This window comes from Tetrahymena thermophila (genome assembly GCF_000189635.1).
Source record: "Tetrahymena thermophila SB210 genomic scaffold scf_8254379, whole genome shotgun sequence".
Lineage (NCBI taxonomy): Eukaryota > Ciliophora > Oligohymenophorea > Hymenostomatida > Tetrahymenidae > Tetrahymena > Tetrahymena thermophila.
Window position 1 is genome coordinate 533,774 of NW_002476163.1, and position 20,783 is coordinate 554,556.

Consider the following 20,783-nt stretch of genomic DNA (forward strand, 5'->3'; position numbering starts at 1 on the left):
TAAATTGTCAAAAAGATTTTTTTTAGATTTTGAAAAAAAAAAATTTTTTTCCCAATTTCAACCAGTGCTCAGTTTATAAGGGTACCAAATATACATATCGAGAATTTGCTATAATTATGTCTATTTAAATCTAATAAATAATTTTATAACCATTTTAAATACAACAAATTATCTTTGATTAAATTGATAAAAAATTACATACATACAATAAAAAATTTATTTTTTTTTAATTTCTAATAAAATTAATAAAATAATGTATCCTTATTTGATTAAATATGAGATAAAACTTATTCTAATTTAATTAATATATATTGAGCAATTAACATTTTTTAATTTATATTTATAGTATAGAGTATGCAATTTAAAGTATTTTATAAGTGATTAAATTAATTTGATATTGTAAAATTAAATTTAAATTAACTTCATGGTTATTTTTACTTTTCATTTTCACTAAATCTCTTTTTGCTAACATTATCTTTTAAATTAAAAATCTTTTGAATAACTTAAATATCATCTTCATCGTCATCATCTTCATCTTCACTTTGATTCCCCTATTTAGCATGAAATTAAGTATCAACTGGCTAATTATCATCTTTATTGTACATTGTTTACATAAGTTCGATTGGGCAATATTTGTTTTCAGATTCATCCTCTTCAATTTAGTCTAATAATTGTAAGAATGATCTTTTTTTCTTTGTATTTATGTTGTCAGATAGAGATTAATTGCTGGATATATTATTGTTTGATAATGATTAAGTTGAAGATAATTTTTATTATTATTCAAATTATTTTATTAATTAAATAGGATTTAAGCTATTTAATTAATTATTGATTAATTATTAGTTTTCATGCATTTATTATTTTAATTACTTTTTTTCTGAATTTTAATTTTGTAGTTGAATATTTGGCTATTTTTGATTTAAATTACTCTCTAAAATTTATTTTAAATTTTAACCTTTATTTTACTATTGGAGTAATTATGTGTTTTCTTGTAATTAATCTTATTTTGAATTGTTAAAAATTGCGAATTATGCTGATTAATTTTAGTTTAAAAGATGATTATCGTTTGAAAAATTAAAATTAAGTTATTTTTAGACACTTTCTTTTTCACTAAAATTATTTATTTATTTATTGCTTTTTAGTTAATTTTGTTCTTAGTTGCAACTATTTTGATAGCTCGCTGGTTGAGAAGCCTTTTGTGAAAATGCTTCAACTTTGCTAAAGGAGCTATAAGCAGAGAAGAACTCACTCGATTCACTGACATTTCCTTACTTTATTACATTTAAATTATTACTCTGCTATTTATCTGATTATTGATTGTTTTAATCCATATTAATTTTCTTGGCATACAAAGGTGAATTTTATAATTCCCAAATCTTTTCACTATTTATTTCAGAATTAGATTGATTCTTGTCATTAGTATTTTTATGAGCTGGTGAAACTGTTTAAAATTTTTGATTTAAATTTTGCTTGACAGATTAATTACTAAATTATCTTCCAATCTAACAATTACAATTATTCTTATTAGACTGCTAAGATGATTGAAGATATATTATTTTTTAATTAGATTCTATCAATTTAGACTAAGCATTAGACAATTCTTTTTGTAGATCTTATATCTATTTTTTATTTGAGTTTAAAACAGTATATTGCTCTTAAATTTACTACTTCTATTCATCATTTTCTGCTTAAATACTTATCAACCTATCTTAGAACTTTTTGCTTTAAAGTTCATAAAAAAAACTAGAATCCTCAACTTAATCTTTTTCCTTTGTAAGCTCCTCCAACCTTTATGTGTTATCAGCTAAAACTTATTTTATATATTCATTTTCTTCTTTAAGATTATTAATTTCTTCTTCAAGGTTTTGCTTAATTATATCAAACGAAATGATTTAAGAAAGCTACTAGTTGAGTTGATTCTAATTTTACTAAAATTTTTCTTAGTACTTTTAAATGTTGTTTTCATAATCTTGCTTTATTTTGAAAATTTCTTCTTTTGCAGTTTTTACTTCTTACTTAAGTCTATCAGCTTCATCTAACTTTAAAATAAGTCCTTCACATAATACTTTGTTATCTTAGATTAGCTGTTAGATAGCATCAATCTTTTATTTTTCGCCTAAGTTGAACTCCTTTTGTTATTTTAACTGTGGGTTATTATGTGATTACTAAAATTATTTTTAACTGCTCCCATAGCGTATTTCACTTTAAGATTTATTTTTAGGCATTTCTTTAGAATTATATTTATTATTTCTGCTTTTATTAGGTTCTTCTTGCTTGCTTACTTGAGGACTTACAATAAAATTTGTATTGTTTTCTTTTACAGTCTAATCACTTACCTGCTTTCCTATAATATTCCAAGTAATAAGCTATTAACTTTAAATTTAAATGTACTCCTAGAGGTACTCTTTATTAAGTACTGTTTATACATTTATTTTTACTTAATTATTGTTTATATGAATATTTTCGAACAAGTTATCTATGGGCATCTTTTTTTATTCTTGCTTTTACTATTCGATTTAGCTTTCATGTATTTACATTAAGCTGCTTTATTAAATTTTAGCTTCTTCTCTCTTTATTTAACTTTCTTGATTTAATTTGAGAATCTATTCACTTTTTGCTCTGAGCAAGGAAGATTCATGCAAGCACATTCCTTGTATTTCTTCTATTAAACTATTTTTTTGATCCTTTTCACAACAAAGATCAGTGACTGTATTTTATATATACTTCCATAAATTGCTATATGGTGGAACTCCTGGTATCTCTTTTTCTATAGAAAAATTTTTATAAATAAGGTTTATTTATTTATTTTCCTCAGCAATCTGCTTTTGTAAATCTTCAATCAACTTAAGTTAATAAGAAATAGTTTAGTGCAAGGTAGAAGTTTTCTCTTATTTACTTTCATACTCCTCCTTTTACAAAAAATATTTGTGTTATTCTGATTCGAGCTCTTCTTAAAGTGAAACGTTTTACATTTACAAGTTATCGATTTCATTTTAAAGTTATTTTAATTTAATTTCATTTTATTCATTAATTTTTAGCAAATTTTCATTTATCTCCTTCTATTCCAGATCAACATAGCTATTTTTCTTTTTAATTTTTTATATTTCGCTAAGTAAATTAGTTATTTTTTAGTGTAAATTACTAATTGACTCATCTTTTCTTTAAATTTCTTCTTCCATTTAAGCAATAGAGTTTAGGTGTTAATTATTCTCTGCCTGATATTAATCTAACATAGACTTTAACTCTGCAATTGTCTAATCTTTCTAATCTGACCCTATTTGCGACTAAGCTTTCATTTCATTTATAATTGAATTTCTACAGTCAACCATTTACAAATCCTTTTTTATTAATTCTTCTTTTATTTAATGTATCTAACTGTTTAGCTACTCATTCTTATTCTTTAAATCTATATCATATTATCCTGTTATCATTCCTGTGTACTTGTTAAATTCCATTATTGTTTTAATATATTCTTTTAGATTTTCTACAGGAACTTAGAATAGAGAAGACCATTGTTAAGAATCCACATCCCTTGCACTCTCCACACACATCATATCATTAATGTTAATACCCATTCTTTATCTTAATTCTTAAATAAAATCTAAAAATCCACTTTCTTTTAAGAACTCTCTCAGCCAGTTCTAGAATTCATCGACACTTTTAATTAGCATTTACTTTTCCTCTTCAGTCAAAGAAGGACTAGCCTAGGCTTCTTAACTTATTAGAGGGCTATTCTTTAATATTCAAAAAAAAAAAATAAAAAAAATAAAACAAAACAATTTTATATATTTATTTTACAGATATTTCATTTTTTTTAATATTGTAGCTAGATATCAGTTCTTGCTGAAGTTTATTATTTTTAAAAGCAAGTTCAAGTTCTTCTTTAAGTGATAGGATTTCTTTTTTCAAATTTTCAAGATTTTCACTTGGCTTCTCATTAATTAATGCTCTATTCTTAATGTACTTAGCTCTTTCAGCAAATTTTAGTGTACTTAAAGTCTCTCCATAGGAATCCTACGATGGACTAACATTTGCTATCATCAAAGTTTTAGAATTACCTCCCAAGCTATCCTTTAAGATATGGGTAAGCTTCGAATTTCTATAACATATCTTCTTCTACCCTTATTTTAAGAACAAAAATTTTTGAAATAGTTTTTGAAGATTTAAAAATGCTGATAAATTCTGATACTTTATCATTTTTACCCTCCTTTAAACTAAATTTTTAAATTAATTTTGAAAAATCGTTTATCCGTTTAAATTTAGTGACTTTATTTTATCACTTTTATTCAAAAAAATACTTTTTAAGCTAATGAATAAATTTTTAATCCCGCCAAATAATATTTATTAGTTATTTTATTTTAAAAGTGTTGCGGATTTGTATAATTTTGATGAAAACAAGAGCGGGTTATTTACCTTCGGCTAGTGCATGAATGACTATACCTAGCGTTGATAGAGATTGATTGATTTATGCAGCTTCTTTAAGCCTTTAACCAGTAGCTTGTGTTTACTTTTACCTTTCAGATCCTGCTAAATCAACGAAATGAAGCTTTGAAGATCGTTCTCTCACAACACCACTTGAAGGATCTTTATCTTTTAAGTTTATAGTCATTGAAAATATTGAGTGAGATCTTGAGCTTTCTGCATTCATTCTTGTGGCGCCAATGTGCCTATTTTTCTACCCCTTTTATATTAATTCGACTGCTTACTAATGATTTGTAATTTAAACAGTTGACAAGTTTTCCACTCTCACTCCATTAAAATCTTCTATAACACGAACATTTTTATTTTTCTGAGGTTAATATAAATCAATAATTTCCTCCATGTATATTTCATAATATTGACTTTAAATAACAAATTCCTATTTTCTGCTTTTCATTTTAGCAAATATAAAATTTAAAATCCTTTGAATTAAACCTTTATCTTCATCATTACCCATCATAGTAAATGTTTTTCCCGCTCCTGTTTATCCATATGCAAATATGCAAACGTTGTACCCGCTTAAGCAGGCTAATGCCATTTATTTTCCAACATTTTCAAAGAGTGCTTATTGTGAATCATTAGGCCCAAAAACTTAATCATAGTAAAACTCTTTCAAATCTTAAACTATAGCATTATTAGTATGGCCTATAGTTAGCCTTCCTTTAATCAAGTCATCCTTATTTTTATCAAATAAAATAAAATAAAATTATTTCAAAGACAAAAATATTTTTGACAATGTTTTAAAGGTGTAAAAGTAAATAATATTCTTAAGCTACAAAATAAAATTGATGTTTTTGAATTAAAATATAAGCACAATACTTTTAAAACGCATATTGTTTAGAGAGAATCTTATTCTCTTTGATTTAAGCCCCTTATCCTAACAGCAACTTAAACATTCTCCATAGCATCGTTCATTTCCTCTCCCAATTGAGAATCAAATATTCTACTTGAAGAGGATTAGCTTTATGAGATATTACTCTTTTTCATACAACTTATTTATTGAGGCTTATATCAAAGATTTTATATTAAATGAATATTAAAGAAGGTTGAACTTATTTATCCCTTTTTACTCTTTATAATAATATTATATTTAAAGCTATAAAATAATGAATACAAGTGAGCAGTGAGTTATTATTTATATAATTTACTTTTCTGATAATAATAATAATAATAATCTTAATTTAAAAAGTTAACTTAATTAGAATTTTTAGCATTAACAATAAATCTTTTTTTATGAGTTAAAATAGCTAAAGTATCATTAAACTAATAATTAAGTCAAATTCATTAGCTCATAATTATTAAAATGAATAAACACATATTTTTTCTTTATTTTAAAAATTATGAATTAAATTGAATTTGATCATTTTTGATTTGATTTTGTTTTATTTCAATTCATTTTTAACTGATTTATTTAAATATTTTCTAGAATTATTTAGACTAAAAAATTGATTTATTGGTTTTAAAAAATAAAGCAAAGTGATTTTTGCTGTAAATTTTATGTAAAGAAAGAATCTTTTTAATTGAATAATATTCTAATGTCTTTATTCAATTAATCAAAATAAATAAAATTCATTAGTCTTTAAAATTAAAAACAGATAAATAAAACTAAATAAATATTATTTAGATTTAATAATTTAAAAAGTAATTAATTAACTATCTTAATTCATATTTAAATAATAAAAGTTTCATTTAAATACTAAATATCATCCTATGTAAAAACCTTTGACACCCTCTGTAAAAGCAATCTCAAACTTTTCTTTCATAATTTCTTTACTTTCGTAAAATGGAAGTTCTTTTCGTTTTTAAAAATGAAATATTAATATAACATAATTTATTATAAGCAAGAGTTATATTTAATAATTTACCCATTTCTTTAGAGCAAGTGTGAGCAACAGGTAAAGACTAGGTATCATTTAACTTAGAAATAGTGAGCTTATAGTTTGAAAAACCTCCAAAAGGTACTCTAAATGAACCAGTAACAAAGAACAAAAATCCAGCTCTTTACTCTTAGTTATATTCTTCTAAAATTTCAAACAACCACTTAATCTAATCACTATCTTTAGTGTAAGTTTAGTAATTCAAATTCTATTTCAAATCTTCCACTTTTAATGAATTAAATAAATATATTAAATAATCTCGTTTTTAGTTTATATAAATGAAATATTTACAATCTATTTTCTTCTCACCAGATAGTTTGAAACCTAACTCGCGAACTGTGAAAATCTTTATAGCTTTATAAGGAATGACTTCATAAAAACCTTGCTAAAAGGCTTTGATTTGAGGTTCTATTTGCTTAACCATTCTATATTAAGCGAGTAGTTTAACATATTCTTTTTTATTTTCTTCATTAACTTCGATATGGCTTCCATTTGGTTTTAATTCTATAATTTACTATTTTCCAAAGTCATTATGGGTGTAAGTGAAATCGAGGTATAGATTCGAAACATCATTATCTAATATCCACATCAAATTTTTAGCAAGATCTGGATCTATGTCTTCAAGATCATTTATGTACAATTCTTTGCCTAAAGAAAGAAACTTTTATAAAAATAAATTCTCATTAAATAATATGTAATTACCTAATATTTGTTTTAAGAAAGATCTAGTAAGGTCTATTTCGCAAACAAAACTATCTAAAATTGATTTAGCAATAAGTCTACCAGCATATTTAAAGTGTAGTAAGTGATCAGGAATTATATTTGAATTAGGGCTTGGTTATGTGGTGATTCCATTAGATGAAGGACAGAAGAAACCTTTGTAAGGATCTAAGAAATCTTTTAACACGATAGTATAAAATTCTCTGGATAATCCACCTGCATCGACACCTAATATATTGAAAAAAATATGTAAATCTATATATTTTTTTAAAAAGTATTATTACCATTCTCATCTTTAAATACAATTTCGAATTATTCAGTAACAAGACTAGAAGGTGGAAGGCCTGAGAGCAATTTATAAATGGAGTACCATATTTCTTCTCTATCTATGACGCAGTTCATTTCATAATATTCATCAGGATTAGATCTATTTTTGTTTTCTTTTCTTGAGATTGCTCTATTTAATATTGTCAATAAGTTAAATCTTGACGAAAATATTTAAAGCTTAAAATTACTTAACATAGCAAATTTTGTTTTCTATTGTCATTTTACCTTAATTAAATTCTGACATTAAAATTACCCACATATTATTTTTTCTGTTGTTCATGTATCTATTTATGAGAGGTACAAACTTAGTCCTAAGAGCCTCATATAAATCATCTGCCTTAATAGAATTGTAGTTTTTATGAAGCATGGTAGAATATTTCCTAACATTCTTCAATTCTTTTAAGCTTGGCTAAATTTCATCTTCACCTTCAAAAATCTGTTTATAATAAATTGTTTATGATAGTTTGATTTGATAAACATTTTACATCATTAGGAGTTAAGGTTTATATTCTTTTTAGAACTGGCATTTGGATTTCATCTTCATTTAATATAATTTCTTCCTAATCTAGAGAATCGTCTTTTTATTTAGAATCTTTGTAAAATGTATTGTAAATTCTTAAGAAAGACTTTAGGCAAATTTCAAAGTCGTTATAATAATTAGGCATATTATTTTCACTAACTAATTATAATTTCAAGCAAACATGCACAAATTCAAAGAATTCAACATAGAATTAAGATAGAGGTTTAGTTTCTTCCATCCAATTTACTTTGATTTCATCATAAAGTGCTTGTTTTTCAAACAATTCTCTTTCGTTCCACCATATTAAAGCTTCATTTTCTGTACTTTTAGTTTTCTGATAATATTTTTACATTAAATTTTTAGTAAAACAATATTAATTTTTAAATAATTTCTTGCTGAAATGGAAAAATTTTATTAAAAATATTTTTTTTTGTTTGCTTGAAAAGATTTATTTTATCTAAAATTATTTGAATTTTTAGCTTAAAATTAGATAAGTAAATAAATATTCTTTCATGTTAAGAAAATGTTGCAAAGATATCAAAAAAAAGATATTTAAATTACTCTGGATTCAAATTCTTCAAAATAATGGATCATTCTTTATTCAAGAAGATTGTCTATGCAACTTATGATGAATTTTAAATTTCTGTAGTAAGTATGAGCATATTCCTGTAAAAATGAATAAATGTTAGACAAAAGTGAAGTTATAGGCTCTTTGAGATTCGAATGAACATCATTTCCATCTTCGTCTAAAATCTCTTCATATAAATTTTCTTTATTATGTTTATTTTTGATAAATAATTTGTATTATTTTAAAACAGGTAGAACATCATCAACTACCTTCTTCATTTAGACACCATATTCGCTTAGAAGCTAATCTGATATACTAACAAATTTGTCGTAATTTGAAAGCTCTATTTTCATTAGGTCATGTAAGGAGCTATAGTTTTCTAGATTCTTGCAATACAAAATTATGTATTAAAATATCTTTTCAAATATTGGATTTGTATTTTTCATAGAATAGTTTTTGATTATGATTTACTCCTTCATATTAATAATAGTTAAAGAATTTTATTTTTACTTCTCTCTAAATATACTATTTTTAATTTGATCACTAATAGAACTTACCTTTATATTTGTATATTTAATTTTATTATTGATAGAGCAGAATAATTCTAAAACATTTTCTATCAAATGATTAGATTAGTTATCAATAAAATCAATATATTCTTTGCCATAAGGTTGATTAGAATTACTTTAATTATGGACACCTATTTTTTTTTTATCTATACATAAATTTAGCACTCCTAAAATGTATTCATTAATATTTGAAAAGGCCTCAGATTAATTTTTCTTAAATATTTCATATTATATTAAAAATTCTAAATTATCATATTAAGTCACATTTAAATCTAAAGTGTTTTCATTTAAAATGTTATACTCAAACACCTAAGGTTTTAATTTACTTAACTTTGTTGATTTATCTGAAATAATCTCCAACTTATCAAAGCTTTTTCCAAACAAAAACTCCTCAAATTAAAGGATTATTAAACCATATTTTTTGTTGATTAACAATTCTTGTATCAAATCTGTGCACTTTTCAATGAGCATATTTCTATAAATATTATTTTTTTCTTCTTCAGTCTATTAATATTACAATAAATAAATATTAAAATTACCATAATAGTTAGTTAGTTAGTTAAAAATTTAAATAAGCTATAAAAAAAATATTCTTTTACATCGCCTTTGTTTTAATGCTTTGAATTCAAAAACTTATCACGTGTGTTGAAGAGTATTTTGTCTAACCATTCGATATTAAACTTTGATTTTTTAATAATTTTAGAAGAGATGACCAGAATTAATCCAAGTATTCTAATATAATTAAAGGGATTGATAAAAGCTCTGTCCAATATATTGGAGTAAGTTTCTTTATACATATTTTAATCACCTCCAGTAATTAAGCAGAGTGTCATTTTAAGAGCTACATCTTCCTCAATTTAAGGAACTTGTAATGATTTATTTATCCTTTCAGTTAATTGTTTTTCCTTCTTTTTTTATTTGTGTTGGTCTGTGCTTTTGATAATTTTTTTCAAACCTTTGAAAATTTAAGATTTTTCTTCATTTTTATCTTGTGATTTGCTTTTTTTCTTTTTAGAGATTTTTTGCTTTTTCAAGAATTATTGAGCCTTTTTTCTCATTTAAGTATCTAATAACTTCAAGTATTCACTATCCTGAGATAGCAAGATTAGTCTCTACTCTTCTTTTTCTAAACCCTTGACTGTTTTATTAAATTCTTTAGATTTTAGGAATTTCTAAAAGTCTTTCTTGTTTTTCTCATAATCTTCTTTGTTTCCAAAAATACTTTCAAGCTACATTTTTTCTCTTTCTCTTATCACTTTTAATTTTTTCTCTCTTTCTTTTTTACTATTTATTAAATTATAATTAATTATTAAAATAGCTAAATATTAATTTAAATTATTTTATATTATTGGTAAAATAAAATAAATTTTAGAAAAAAAATTTTTAAAGTTGTCTTAAAAATTTAAGAAATAATTACTTGAATTCCTTCTGCTTTTCTTCTAAAAGAGTTTATCTTTAATCAGGACTCAAGCTGACATAATGGTTTCGATCAATGTTAAATCTTTCAAGATCATTTGTCTAAAAGCCATATACAGATGGACATACGTAATCTTTTTCATCTAAATCAGTAGCAGGTTTGCTTTCATCTTTCACATCTATTTATTCTTTGGGTTCCTAAATATCTTTTTAATTGGGTTATTTTATATCAGGAGCAGCATTTAATATTTGCTTCTTTACTTATATTTTGCAAAAAGCCTATTCATATTATTCTTAAATTTATTTTTCTACATTTTCATCTACAAAAGTAATTTCTGATATTTTAACTGCTTATTATTCTTAATTAGATGATTATTTATCTTAATTTTAATCACAATCCTTATTATTTAACTCTTTTATTTAATTGTCTTCTTTAATTTTTCTTTAGTCTAAAAGATATTTATTCATTTGGTAGTAATAAATATTGTTTGATTTAATTTCTATTTTAGTGTTATTGTAAATGTCATTTAAGTGCTTAATTTATTCAGAATTTTTAAATTAGTTACTAAAAACTGTATTTTTGTTTCCTTCAGTTAGCAATTTAAAAGTTTCAAAATATTCAGCAAACGAATTAGGTGAATTTTTTTCAAAATTTTTAGGAGGATCTTTTAATTTAATTGTTTTTTGGTTTTTTATAATGATGTACAAGAAATAATTATTTTTAACTTCTTTAAATATGTTAAATTGAGATGTATTATCTACTTATTAATATTTATAAAGTTATTATTCATCTTCGAATTCCCACTCTGTATCGAATAGCTTTTTGTGCTAATCATCTTCTAAAATATTTGAAACTATTTTATCTGAATCAAAAAAGCTTTACTCTAATGACTTTTATATTTAATCCTTCTAGAAATATTATAAAAAGTTTTCACTTACAAAATCAGTTTCTTTTTCAATGTTTAAATCATCTCCATAAATAGAAGTCATAATGTAATTGTAAGATTTTTCATATAAGTTAAATATTTCTAAATAGAAGAGCTATTCTAATTATTTCATAGATTAGGCTTTATTTATAAACTTTTAAAATAGACTCAAAATAAGTAAACCGTCTTCTTTTTTCTTTTCTTCAATCTAGATTTATTTAAATTCATTAATAAATTAAAAATCAAAAAATCTAAAAATAAATTTACATTTTCTAAAATATTTTTAAATATGTTCAGGATTCCATCAAATAATGTGTGAATTTTCATGTTGATGAAGAAATCAGGCTGCTCAAGTATTTACTTGAGTATAGATACTATCTTTAAGAAAATTTATCTTAGTATTTGCTTATTAATATCCTAATCCTTATACTAGAATGAGCTAAAAACTATATAATTTAATATATCTTAGCTTTAATAATTTGTAATTAGAGTAATATGGATCAAGTAATCTATAAAATTAGTCTTGCTTTTGTGTTGGTCGAATAAATATAAAGTGTCATGCTTTTCTTTTTGAATGTTATTTACTTTAAACTCATCTAAGTGAGGAAGAATTAAATGTTAGTAGTTTTATATAAGAGATATAATATAGTTTTAGATTGTTTCAATATCTATGTAATCGCATTCTGATTTTTCTATTTTTGGAATGAATTTAAACTTTATAACTTCATTTACATTTTATAACTCTTAGTTAATGTTGTTCACTTTTTGAACAAATATATTTATAATATATTATACAAAATCTATTTGCTATTAGCTCATTTTTACCAATTTATGTCTATTTTCATATAATTTCTTCACTTCATCTGGATTTCTTAGCTTATATATAATCACTCTTTTAATTTTTTTTTCTTTCTCTTCATCCTCTTTCTAAGATTTACTTTTACATTCTTCCTGCTCATCTTCTTTTTTTTCTTTTTCTTCTATTTTTTCATTACTCTTACTTTGAGTTGTCAACTTAGATTTACTTTTTGAGTCTTCTTCTTCTTCTTCTTCTTCATTTTCTCCTAAGTCTTAATCTAATTTTTATTCTTTTTTATCACTTTACTAGTCATTAGCAGAGTTACTTTCATCATTAGATCCATCTTCAGAATTATCCCCTTATCCATTGTCTTAATTTTCCTCATCTTTTTCAGTATCTGCGTTTTAACTTTTATTCTCACTCTGCTCTTCTTCACTTTACTCTTATTTATCTTAATTTTCCTACTCTCTATTTGATGATAAGTTATCTTCTTAGCATAGAATTTATGATCCTATTAAATCACCATTTTAATCTTGCTCTGTTTCACTTTCTTAATCTTTATTTACATTTTATTTATCTTCTTTAGTTTATGTTTTGCTCTCTTCTTCATCTTCTAATTCGCTAAAATCTTTTTTTTCACTCTAAATTGATTAATTATGAGATTTTGATGATTTAGACAAATTTTTATCATCATTGCCAGATTAGCTTTTTTCATCTTTTTTTTCATTTTTTTCATCTTTTTCATCTTTTTGTATAGTAGGGCTAATTATTTAGATTTTTGTAACTTCAAAAAACTCATTAATAACTTCATAGAACACTTAAGAATAACATTGACATATTATAGAATATTTACTTAAAATCTTATTTTAAATTTATGTCAAAGTGAATCTAATATTTTCTAGATTCTCAAGATTTTTCACTATAATTTACTACTTATTAAGTTTTTTAATTTAATCTTTTTCTTTTTTCTTAGTTTGTTTTTTCTTTTTAAATATGCTATCATTTTAAGATTTAGATTAACTACTATTATCATCATCTTCTTCTTCTTCTTCCTCACTACTGCTTGAGCTTTAATCATCCTCATCACTACTGCTTTTACTTGATGAGCTTGAACTAGATGACTCTTCACTATTTTCTTATGATTCACTTTCTTCTTCTTCATCGTCTTCCTCTTATTCTTCTCCATCACTATCCGATTCTGTATGTTTACTTTTGTCATCATCATCAATACTAACTTTACTTTTTTCATCACTTGAGCTATTATCATCTTCTTCATTATCTTTATCTTATCTTTTTTATTTTTTATTACGATTTTTAGATTCCTTTATTTCATCTTCAACGAAGTTCTTTTTAGAATGTATTTTATCATATTTGTCTTAATCTATATTTTCTATCTCATAATCTCCACTTAAAGATAATGCATCAAATAAAATAGAAATATCTTCATCGGATTAAGATTTACTGGAATTACTTATTTAACTGCTACTCTCATCTTCTTCGCTGGAGGATGAATCAGAAGTTGATTTTTTTCTATCTTTTTTACCTTTTTTTTTCTTTTTTATAAGCCCATTAAATACAATTGAATTATTATCATCTTCATCAGAGTCACTTTTCTAGATATCTTCCTTTTTATTTTTCTTATCTTTTTCTTCAACTTCTTAGCTCTTAGAATCATTTTGTGCTTAATCTTTTTATTAAATTTCAAACTTTTGGGTAATTATATCTTAAGCTATACATTTTCTTAAAAAATGCTTAAAATTTGCACCTCCCTTTGCTATGAAAATCACATTTATAAAATATAAAATAGATTATTTTATTTCCTCCCAAGGATTACTCTTGTAATAATTTAATTCTAGATAATTATAAATAAGTGCTTCTAGAGCTTATAAACGAATATTGGGTACAAGGTTGCTCAATGCTTTAAGAGTTTTAAAGAGATCTTCAGTCAATAAATCTAATACTGAAAGGTACTAGGAGGACATTTCTATTTCTAAACCCTCATTTTTATATTTTATTTTTAATTCGTAAACAAATTAGCTTATGTCTAAGCATTTATCATAAAATTACTATAATTCTTAAGGAGTAAGACTAAATTGCCTTAGAATCGAAGGTGTATCTAAACAAATTTCTAATACATCATTTAAACAGATAAAGTCTCGTTAGTTTTTTTTGAGTATTTCAAATTTGTAACATAAGTTATCATAGAATTAAATAAAGCTATCAAATAATAAAAGCTCTTCATATTCATCTATTTCTTCGTCTTTGCTATAGAGTTTCTTACCTTCTTCGGTTGCTTTTAAGAAAGGAATGTCTTATTGTATATCTTTAAGGCAATCGAAATGCCTTCCAATATAAATAATCATTCTTTTAAGGTGCTAGTGTATATATTTTACATTAGCATTATTAACCGTATTTAATTTAGTAAAGCATTTACTAAAGAATTCATTTAACCCAAATGTTTATATAGGATTAATAGGATTAGGTAGGTTTAAGATAGCTTAAATGTCCTTATTAATTGCAAATTACTAATTTTAGCTCAAGGCATCTTTGTAGAAAACATCATTCAAAAATAATGCAATCTACTTAGACATCATTATTAGGATTTGTTTTTTCTTTTCTGACTCTTCTTTCTCGTTTTTCTCCTTTTCATTTTCCTCCATTTCTTTTAGCTTTTTTTCAATTTTATCATTTAATTCTTAATTCTTTTTCTATTCAGATATCTTTTTATCTTCTTCCATTTTAGTTTATTCATCTAATTTTTCATTTTATTCACCTGTTTCTTTCTTATCCTATTCTTGTTGTTCTATTTTTTCAGTTGGTATTTCTTAATTCTTTTCAGAAAGATTTTCATCATTATTTTAGATAGAACTCTTTTCTTGTTCTTCATTTTTTTAGCTTGAAACATCTTACTATTTTTCACTTGAAAGATTTTCTTTATTATCAGATTCCTACTAGCTGACATTATCTAATTTGATAGATTATTTTTTTAACTCTTCATCTAAAATTTCTCTTTTACATATCTCTCTTAATTCTTATCTTTTTAATGCTTTTTGCAATGAAAAATCAATTTCAATAGCATGTTTAAGTATAGCATTCACTTCAACTTCGTAACCTGTGTCATTTAAAACTCTAGACAAATTTTCAGATATCATTTAACCAAATTAAGAGTATAAGACTTATGCTTCTGAGACTAAAGGATCTATATCCAACCCTAAATTTGAGTAGCTATCTATTATATTATTAAAGGAATCTAAGAAATCACTTGCTTAAGAAGTTGAGTAACTTCCCCATTCTCCTCCATTATTAAGCTAAGTGATAATTATTATATAAGTATTGTTAATTAATTAATTTAGAAGATTTATTGTTTCTGTTTGGCGGATATATTTAGGATTCTAACTATGCACCAAGCTTAAAAGAGTTCCAACCATACTCAAACTGCTTGTTATAAAACTATCTAAAAATTCTATAAAGAGATTATGGAAATCATTAGCCTTCGCTCTTTAATTAATAAAAATCTATATATTTTCTTTTTTTAGTATTTTAAGTACAAATTATTGATAAGCTATTTGATCTTTTAATAGGATATCAATATTACTTATGTAGAATAACTTTGATTAATGATCTGCTTAGTTATCATTTTTATTTTTTTTCTTCTTTTTTAATTCTATTAGCTCTTCATCAGCCAATAGTCCAATCTAATGAGTATTACTCTTAATATTTCTGTTAATTATTTTTATTACTATATTGAAATAAGCACTTTACTTAAAGAATTCTTCGAAAGTAATTTTGTCTTCATTTTCTAATATACTTTAAATTGAAGAGGAGGGATCATTGCATTAACTAATTAAATTAGAAGCAAGGTTATTAATAATATCTGGATAATATGGCTATTCAGAGCAATAAGTAATCAGTTTTTTAATGTAGGTAAAAGGTATTTATTCGAATATATCAATTTCATATTACTTACTATATTTATAAGTTCCTGATTAAAATATTTTAAATAATTTTCCTTTTTTAAAGAGATTCAGATACTCAATTGATTCTTCTTAGTTGCAACTTTTCAATAATTCATAGTTTTAGATACCAATAGACTAGCAAAATTATCTAAAATCATAAATTTTCATTATTTAAGTTACAAGCTAGCAAACAACCTCTTATGAAAAAACATACTTGCATTATGCCAAGTCGTAGCTTTCGAAATGGCTAAATAATCCAAAACCAAATTAAATTAAATAAGAAAATCTTCTGCAGATAGCTATTTCTTCATAATCCTACTCGCATTTTATCTATGAAGAAATATGTTGGAGAATATTTCTTTATGTTCTTTCTAAAGGTAAACTTTTTATTTTTTTTGCTGCTTTTTATAGAGTTTCCATATTTTCTTTTAAGAATTAATCAAATATTTCTAAGTAAGCACTAACGTAATTGCAGTTTTCTAGCTTATTTCCTGATTCATCGTAAAGTTCACAGGTTTTAATAGAAAAATAAGACATAAATGAATAATGAGAGATAATATTCCTATTCATCAAACAAAAAGGAGAGATATTTTATAAATCATATTTGATCATTAACTAAAAGTTATCCTTAGTGATCTTAATTGGCTCTTTTTTTAAAAAAAATATTTAATAGAGGAAAAAAAGTAAAAATAAATATCTATTGAAATAACTATTAATTTACATGAAATACTTATTTTAAAATAATAGTAATAATGTCCAAAAAATTAAATGAGAGTCTAAGCAAGGAGATTGTTTTTTAACACCATAAAATTTTATAGGGCTCTAGATATGCTATAATTAGCAGGGTTATACTTATCATACTATTAGAGAATCAATTTTTTGTCATTTTCATAGTATTATTTAAACTCAGTTTAAAAGAATTTTTCAAAATAAACAGTAAATTTTGTTTCTAAGGTAAAGCCAAAAGTGATTTAATCAAAATACTACTATGTGAAGACATAAAATGACCATCTCATAAACAGTAATCCACACTCTTCATATTCGTTTTAATATTCAGGCTCTTTTTAGAGCCTTAGAGCTATTCTGTGAATTATCTCAAAGAAACAGCCCTAATTAGAAAATACTGAATTGCTCTAATCATTAATATACTTTATTTAAAAATAAAATAATTATTTTATTTAATTAGGGTATATTTTAAATTACCCTCCTGTATATTTAAATTAATTTCAATGCTGTTTCTATTGAAAAAGCCTAATATTCACTTATCTAAGAAAATATGAAACCCATCGTCCTAATAAAAAAGTTTCCATATGGGCAGTCTATTTAAAAATTAAATTATTTTGAATTTAATGCAAGTGTTTAAATTAAAAATGTTACTCTTTTCAACATAATGAAGATGTAAATAATTAACAAGGTTTTCCATCTTTGACTAAGCTACATCTTTATAAATCTAGTCACATATGGTGTGATTTGCAAATCTAGTGTAGCTAAAAGTCTATTAAATGTTAAGTTTATCTAAAGTTTCGTTGCGGGTCTATAACTCAAATAGATGTATTAACAATTTTGTTATCTTTACTTTTGTAAACTCTTTACCAACAAGACAAGAGGCTAATAGTAAATTATTGTAATCATTTTTATTAATAGCATTATCTATTATATATTCTTCAAAAAATTCTAATTGCTACTTAGCTTAAGACACGCTATCAATATTCTAATTATTTTCTTATTCTAGAATGTCGTAAACTGTTAAAAGGTTCTCATTATTGTATATGACAACTTTTAATCCTTCAATTAAATCAAAAACATACTCTATTTCTGAAAGCTTATTGTAAGGCTTCAAAATATTATCAATAAATTTCTAAACAAACATAAAATCTTTAGAATATTGAAAATGATTGCTACCATTACAATTAATGTTTGTAGATAATATCTCTGGGATAAAGAAATCGATAAAAAACTTCTCCTTATCTTTCAATGCTTCTGGCTTTATTGAGTATATAGAATGTATAATTACATATGACTAATCTTGATTGTAATTGCTAGAATAATCAAATTCGTATCCATCATAGTAGCTTTAGTGAGTAAAAAAAAATGCTAGTGTTAAATTTACAATGTCTTCAAAATTATCCTTTACTAAAGCTAATTTTTTATTTATTATTTCTTCCCACTTTGATGTTTAAATAAGTTCACTATTAATATCTTTAATCTTGCTTTATTTTAAATAGCTATTTATTATAAAATCAGTTTGGTCTTTCTCATCTTTCTTATTAATCTTTTAGCGCCATTAATTTTAAAGATCAAACTTCCAGGATTTCAATGTTTATAGTGTCTACTCCTTATCAAAATATTCTGGTAAAAAATGACCTAAGGTAAGAAAAATATTATTTTCCTTCATAACCTTTAAGAAAATGTTTTGATGTAAAGAATAATTTTTGATAAGATTATAGATTTTATTAGTTTCACTAGACTCAAAGTAGTTAGTATTTTTGGTTAGAGAGTAAATATACTTCGAAGAAATATAATTGACTTTCCAGTTATGTGAATAAATTACTACTTCAAATAAATTATATTTGGGTCTTATCAGTAATTCTTGCAAGATTGTCTAATATTTAAAAAAATATATAAATTATTTGATTTAAATAAACTTATTTTTAATTTTCTAAAATATTTTTTTAGCAAATCTAAGTTTTAACAAATTAGATCTGCTAAGTATTTATTTTTTAAATTTCTTATGATTGATTGATTCTATAAATTTATATTTAAACTATTATAATATGAATCAATTCTATTTATAAAAATTAAATGCTAAATTCCTTTAGTAACGTGGAGAGCATATGCATAGTATTAAGACCTATCTTAATTATAAGTTATTTTTTATGCTATAAAGTCTTGAAATTTTAAATCAATAAAACTATATTTTAATGATTTTTTCTGTGACATAACTTGCTTTTATAAAGAATAAAATCGTAAAAATCCTTACAGTGTCTGAGGAAGGAGAGTTTTTATATCTTTCTTTTGTAAATAGTATTTATATTTCTGAAAGCAAATTAACTTTATTGCAAATTTCTTCTTCGTACTTTGCTATATCTTTATATTCATTTCTATGAACACAATCTATAAAGTCTTTCACTGATTATTGAGCAAATTTTAATGCCCAATTTTATAATGTACCTAATTCTATAATTTATTCAACAGTTTAGAAAAGGTATTTTCTATTTTATTTCATGCTAGTTGCCAATTCCTGTACTTTTTCAAATGTGATCTCCTAATCGCTAATCCCAAAAGTCTCATTTCTTAAATTTATTTCCTATTGAATTTAATATAATATTTGAAAAAAGCCTATAAATGGATATTGAATTGCTAAAATGCAGTTAATGAGGATATCTGTTAAGTATAATTATCATACTACCTTTTGAAAAAATAAATTCCTATGCTAAATATAATTTTATCTTGAATTTTGCCTAAACTCCATGATTTTCTTATCAGATTTTGATAACTTTTCGTGAAATTAAATGAAAATTAATTAACTTCTTAATAACTATTTTATTTCTAATAAAAAGGATATGAGTTTATTATTTAGTTCTGGCTTTCTACAAAAACTTGTTATTTAATTATTATTTTATCACATTTAGAGGTTTCCTATTCTGATAATGTTCCTTCCTTTTCTTATATTTGAACTTCTAATTTCAATAAATTCTATTATCTAGAAAATGTAAATTTTGGAATAATTAAAAATAATATTTTAACTTTTAATACTTATTAAATCAAAACATTGTATTTTGTTGCTATTTTTGAAATCTTTGTTTTATTAAATATATACAAACAAAAATAATTTTTTTCTTTTTAATAAGTTTAATAATTATTCAACAAAATATTATTGTTAAAATATTTTAAATTTCTGTTTTTCTAGATTAAATTGATATCAATATTTTAATATTTAATAAAAAATAATATTTTTATACTAATAATATTCAGTTATTAAAAAAATTTTAACTTTATAGATTTGTAATAATAAAAAAATTCATTTAAATGAAAAATAATTGAAAAGATTTTAAATTTCAAATGCTATATTTATTTATTATTATTTAGAATTACTAAAGTTGTTTTTTCAAAAATTCTTATATTTCTATTTAAATAATAAGTAAAATAATACTAAATAAATTTTTTTAAAATTATGAAAGATAAATTAATTTATATATTTTACTAATCCCTTGTGCGTTATTTTATTGTTCAAATATACTTCTTACTTTAGGTTCTAAAAAATAGGATTCGATAATGATATAAAATAATTTTTTATAAAAGAACCTAAATAACTAAAATATTACCATAATATTTTAAAAATAAATATTTAAAAAAATGAAATTTGATAAAAATATTAGGTAATATTTTCTATTTTATATCACAAAAAAGCATTTTTTTAAAATTTCATTTTGAAAAATAAAAAAATAACAAAAAATAATATAGAAACATATAAATTTTAGCAAAATGCTAAAAAATATTTGATTCTAGAAATTTTATTAAAAAACTATCTGATCTGAGTATAAGTTCTTAATCTCAAATATGCAAATAAGAGGGTTATAAATACTAACACAACAATTAAAAGCATAAAAAAACGTAATTTGATCT

General features: G+C 23.4%; 2 protein-coding genes across 2 annotated transcripts; both read right to left on the bottom strand. All coding sequences in view use genetic code 6, as the record gives it.

Annotated features, from left to right (window-relative positions):
- Positions 1-422: 422 nt before the first annotated feature.
- On the bottom strand, positions 423-5,466 carry TTHERM_000300539 (kinesin motor catalytic domain protein; the record flags this gene model as incomplete). The annotated part of the gene is made up of 4 exons (XM_012800160.1): positions 423-3,734; positions 3,799-4,121; positions 4,414-5,155; positions 5,299-5,466. The coding sequence occupies 4 exons, from the start codon at positions 5,464-5,466 to the stop codon at positions 423-425; spliced, it is 4,545 nt and encodes a 1,514-aa protein (XP_012655614.1).
- A 716-nt stretch (positions 5,467-6,182) lies between these two features.
- TTHERM_00300540 (kinesin motor domain protein) lies at positions 6,183-19,629 on the bottom strand (the record flags this gene model as incomplete). Its single annotated transcript, XM_001024581.3, has 16 exons — positions 6,183-6,271; positions 6,345-6,581; positions 6,648-7,004; positions 7,059-7,304; positions 7,361-7,533; positions 7,592-7,839; positions 7,889-8,257; positions 8,485-9,564; positions 9,660-10,344; positions 10,478-11,610; positions 11,670-16,804; positions 16,879-17,305; positions 17,361-17,476; positions 17,535-18,759; positions 19,138-19,464; positions 19,567-19,629. 16 exons carry the CDS (start codon positions 19,627-19,629, stop codon positions 6,183-6,185), a joined length of 11,910 nt encoding a protein of 3,969 aa, XP_001024581.2.
- Between the last annotated feature and the right edge of the window lie 1,154 nt (positions 19,630-20,783).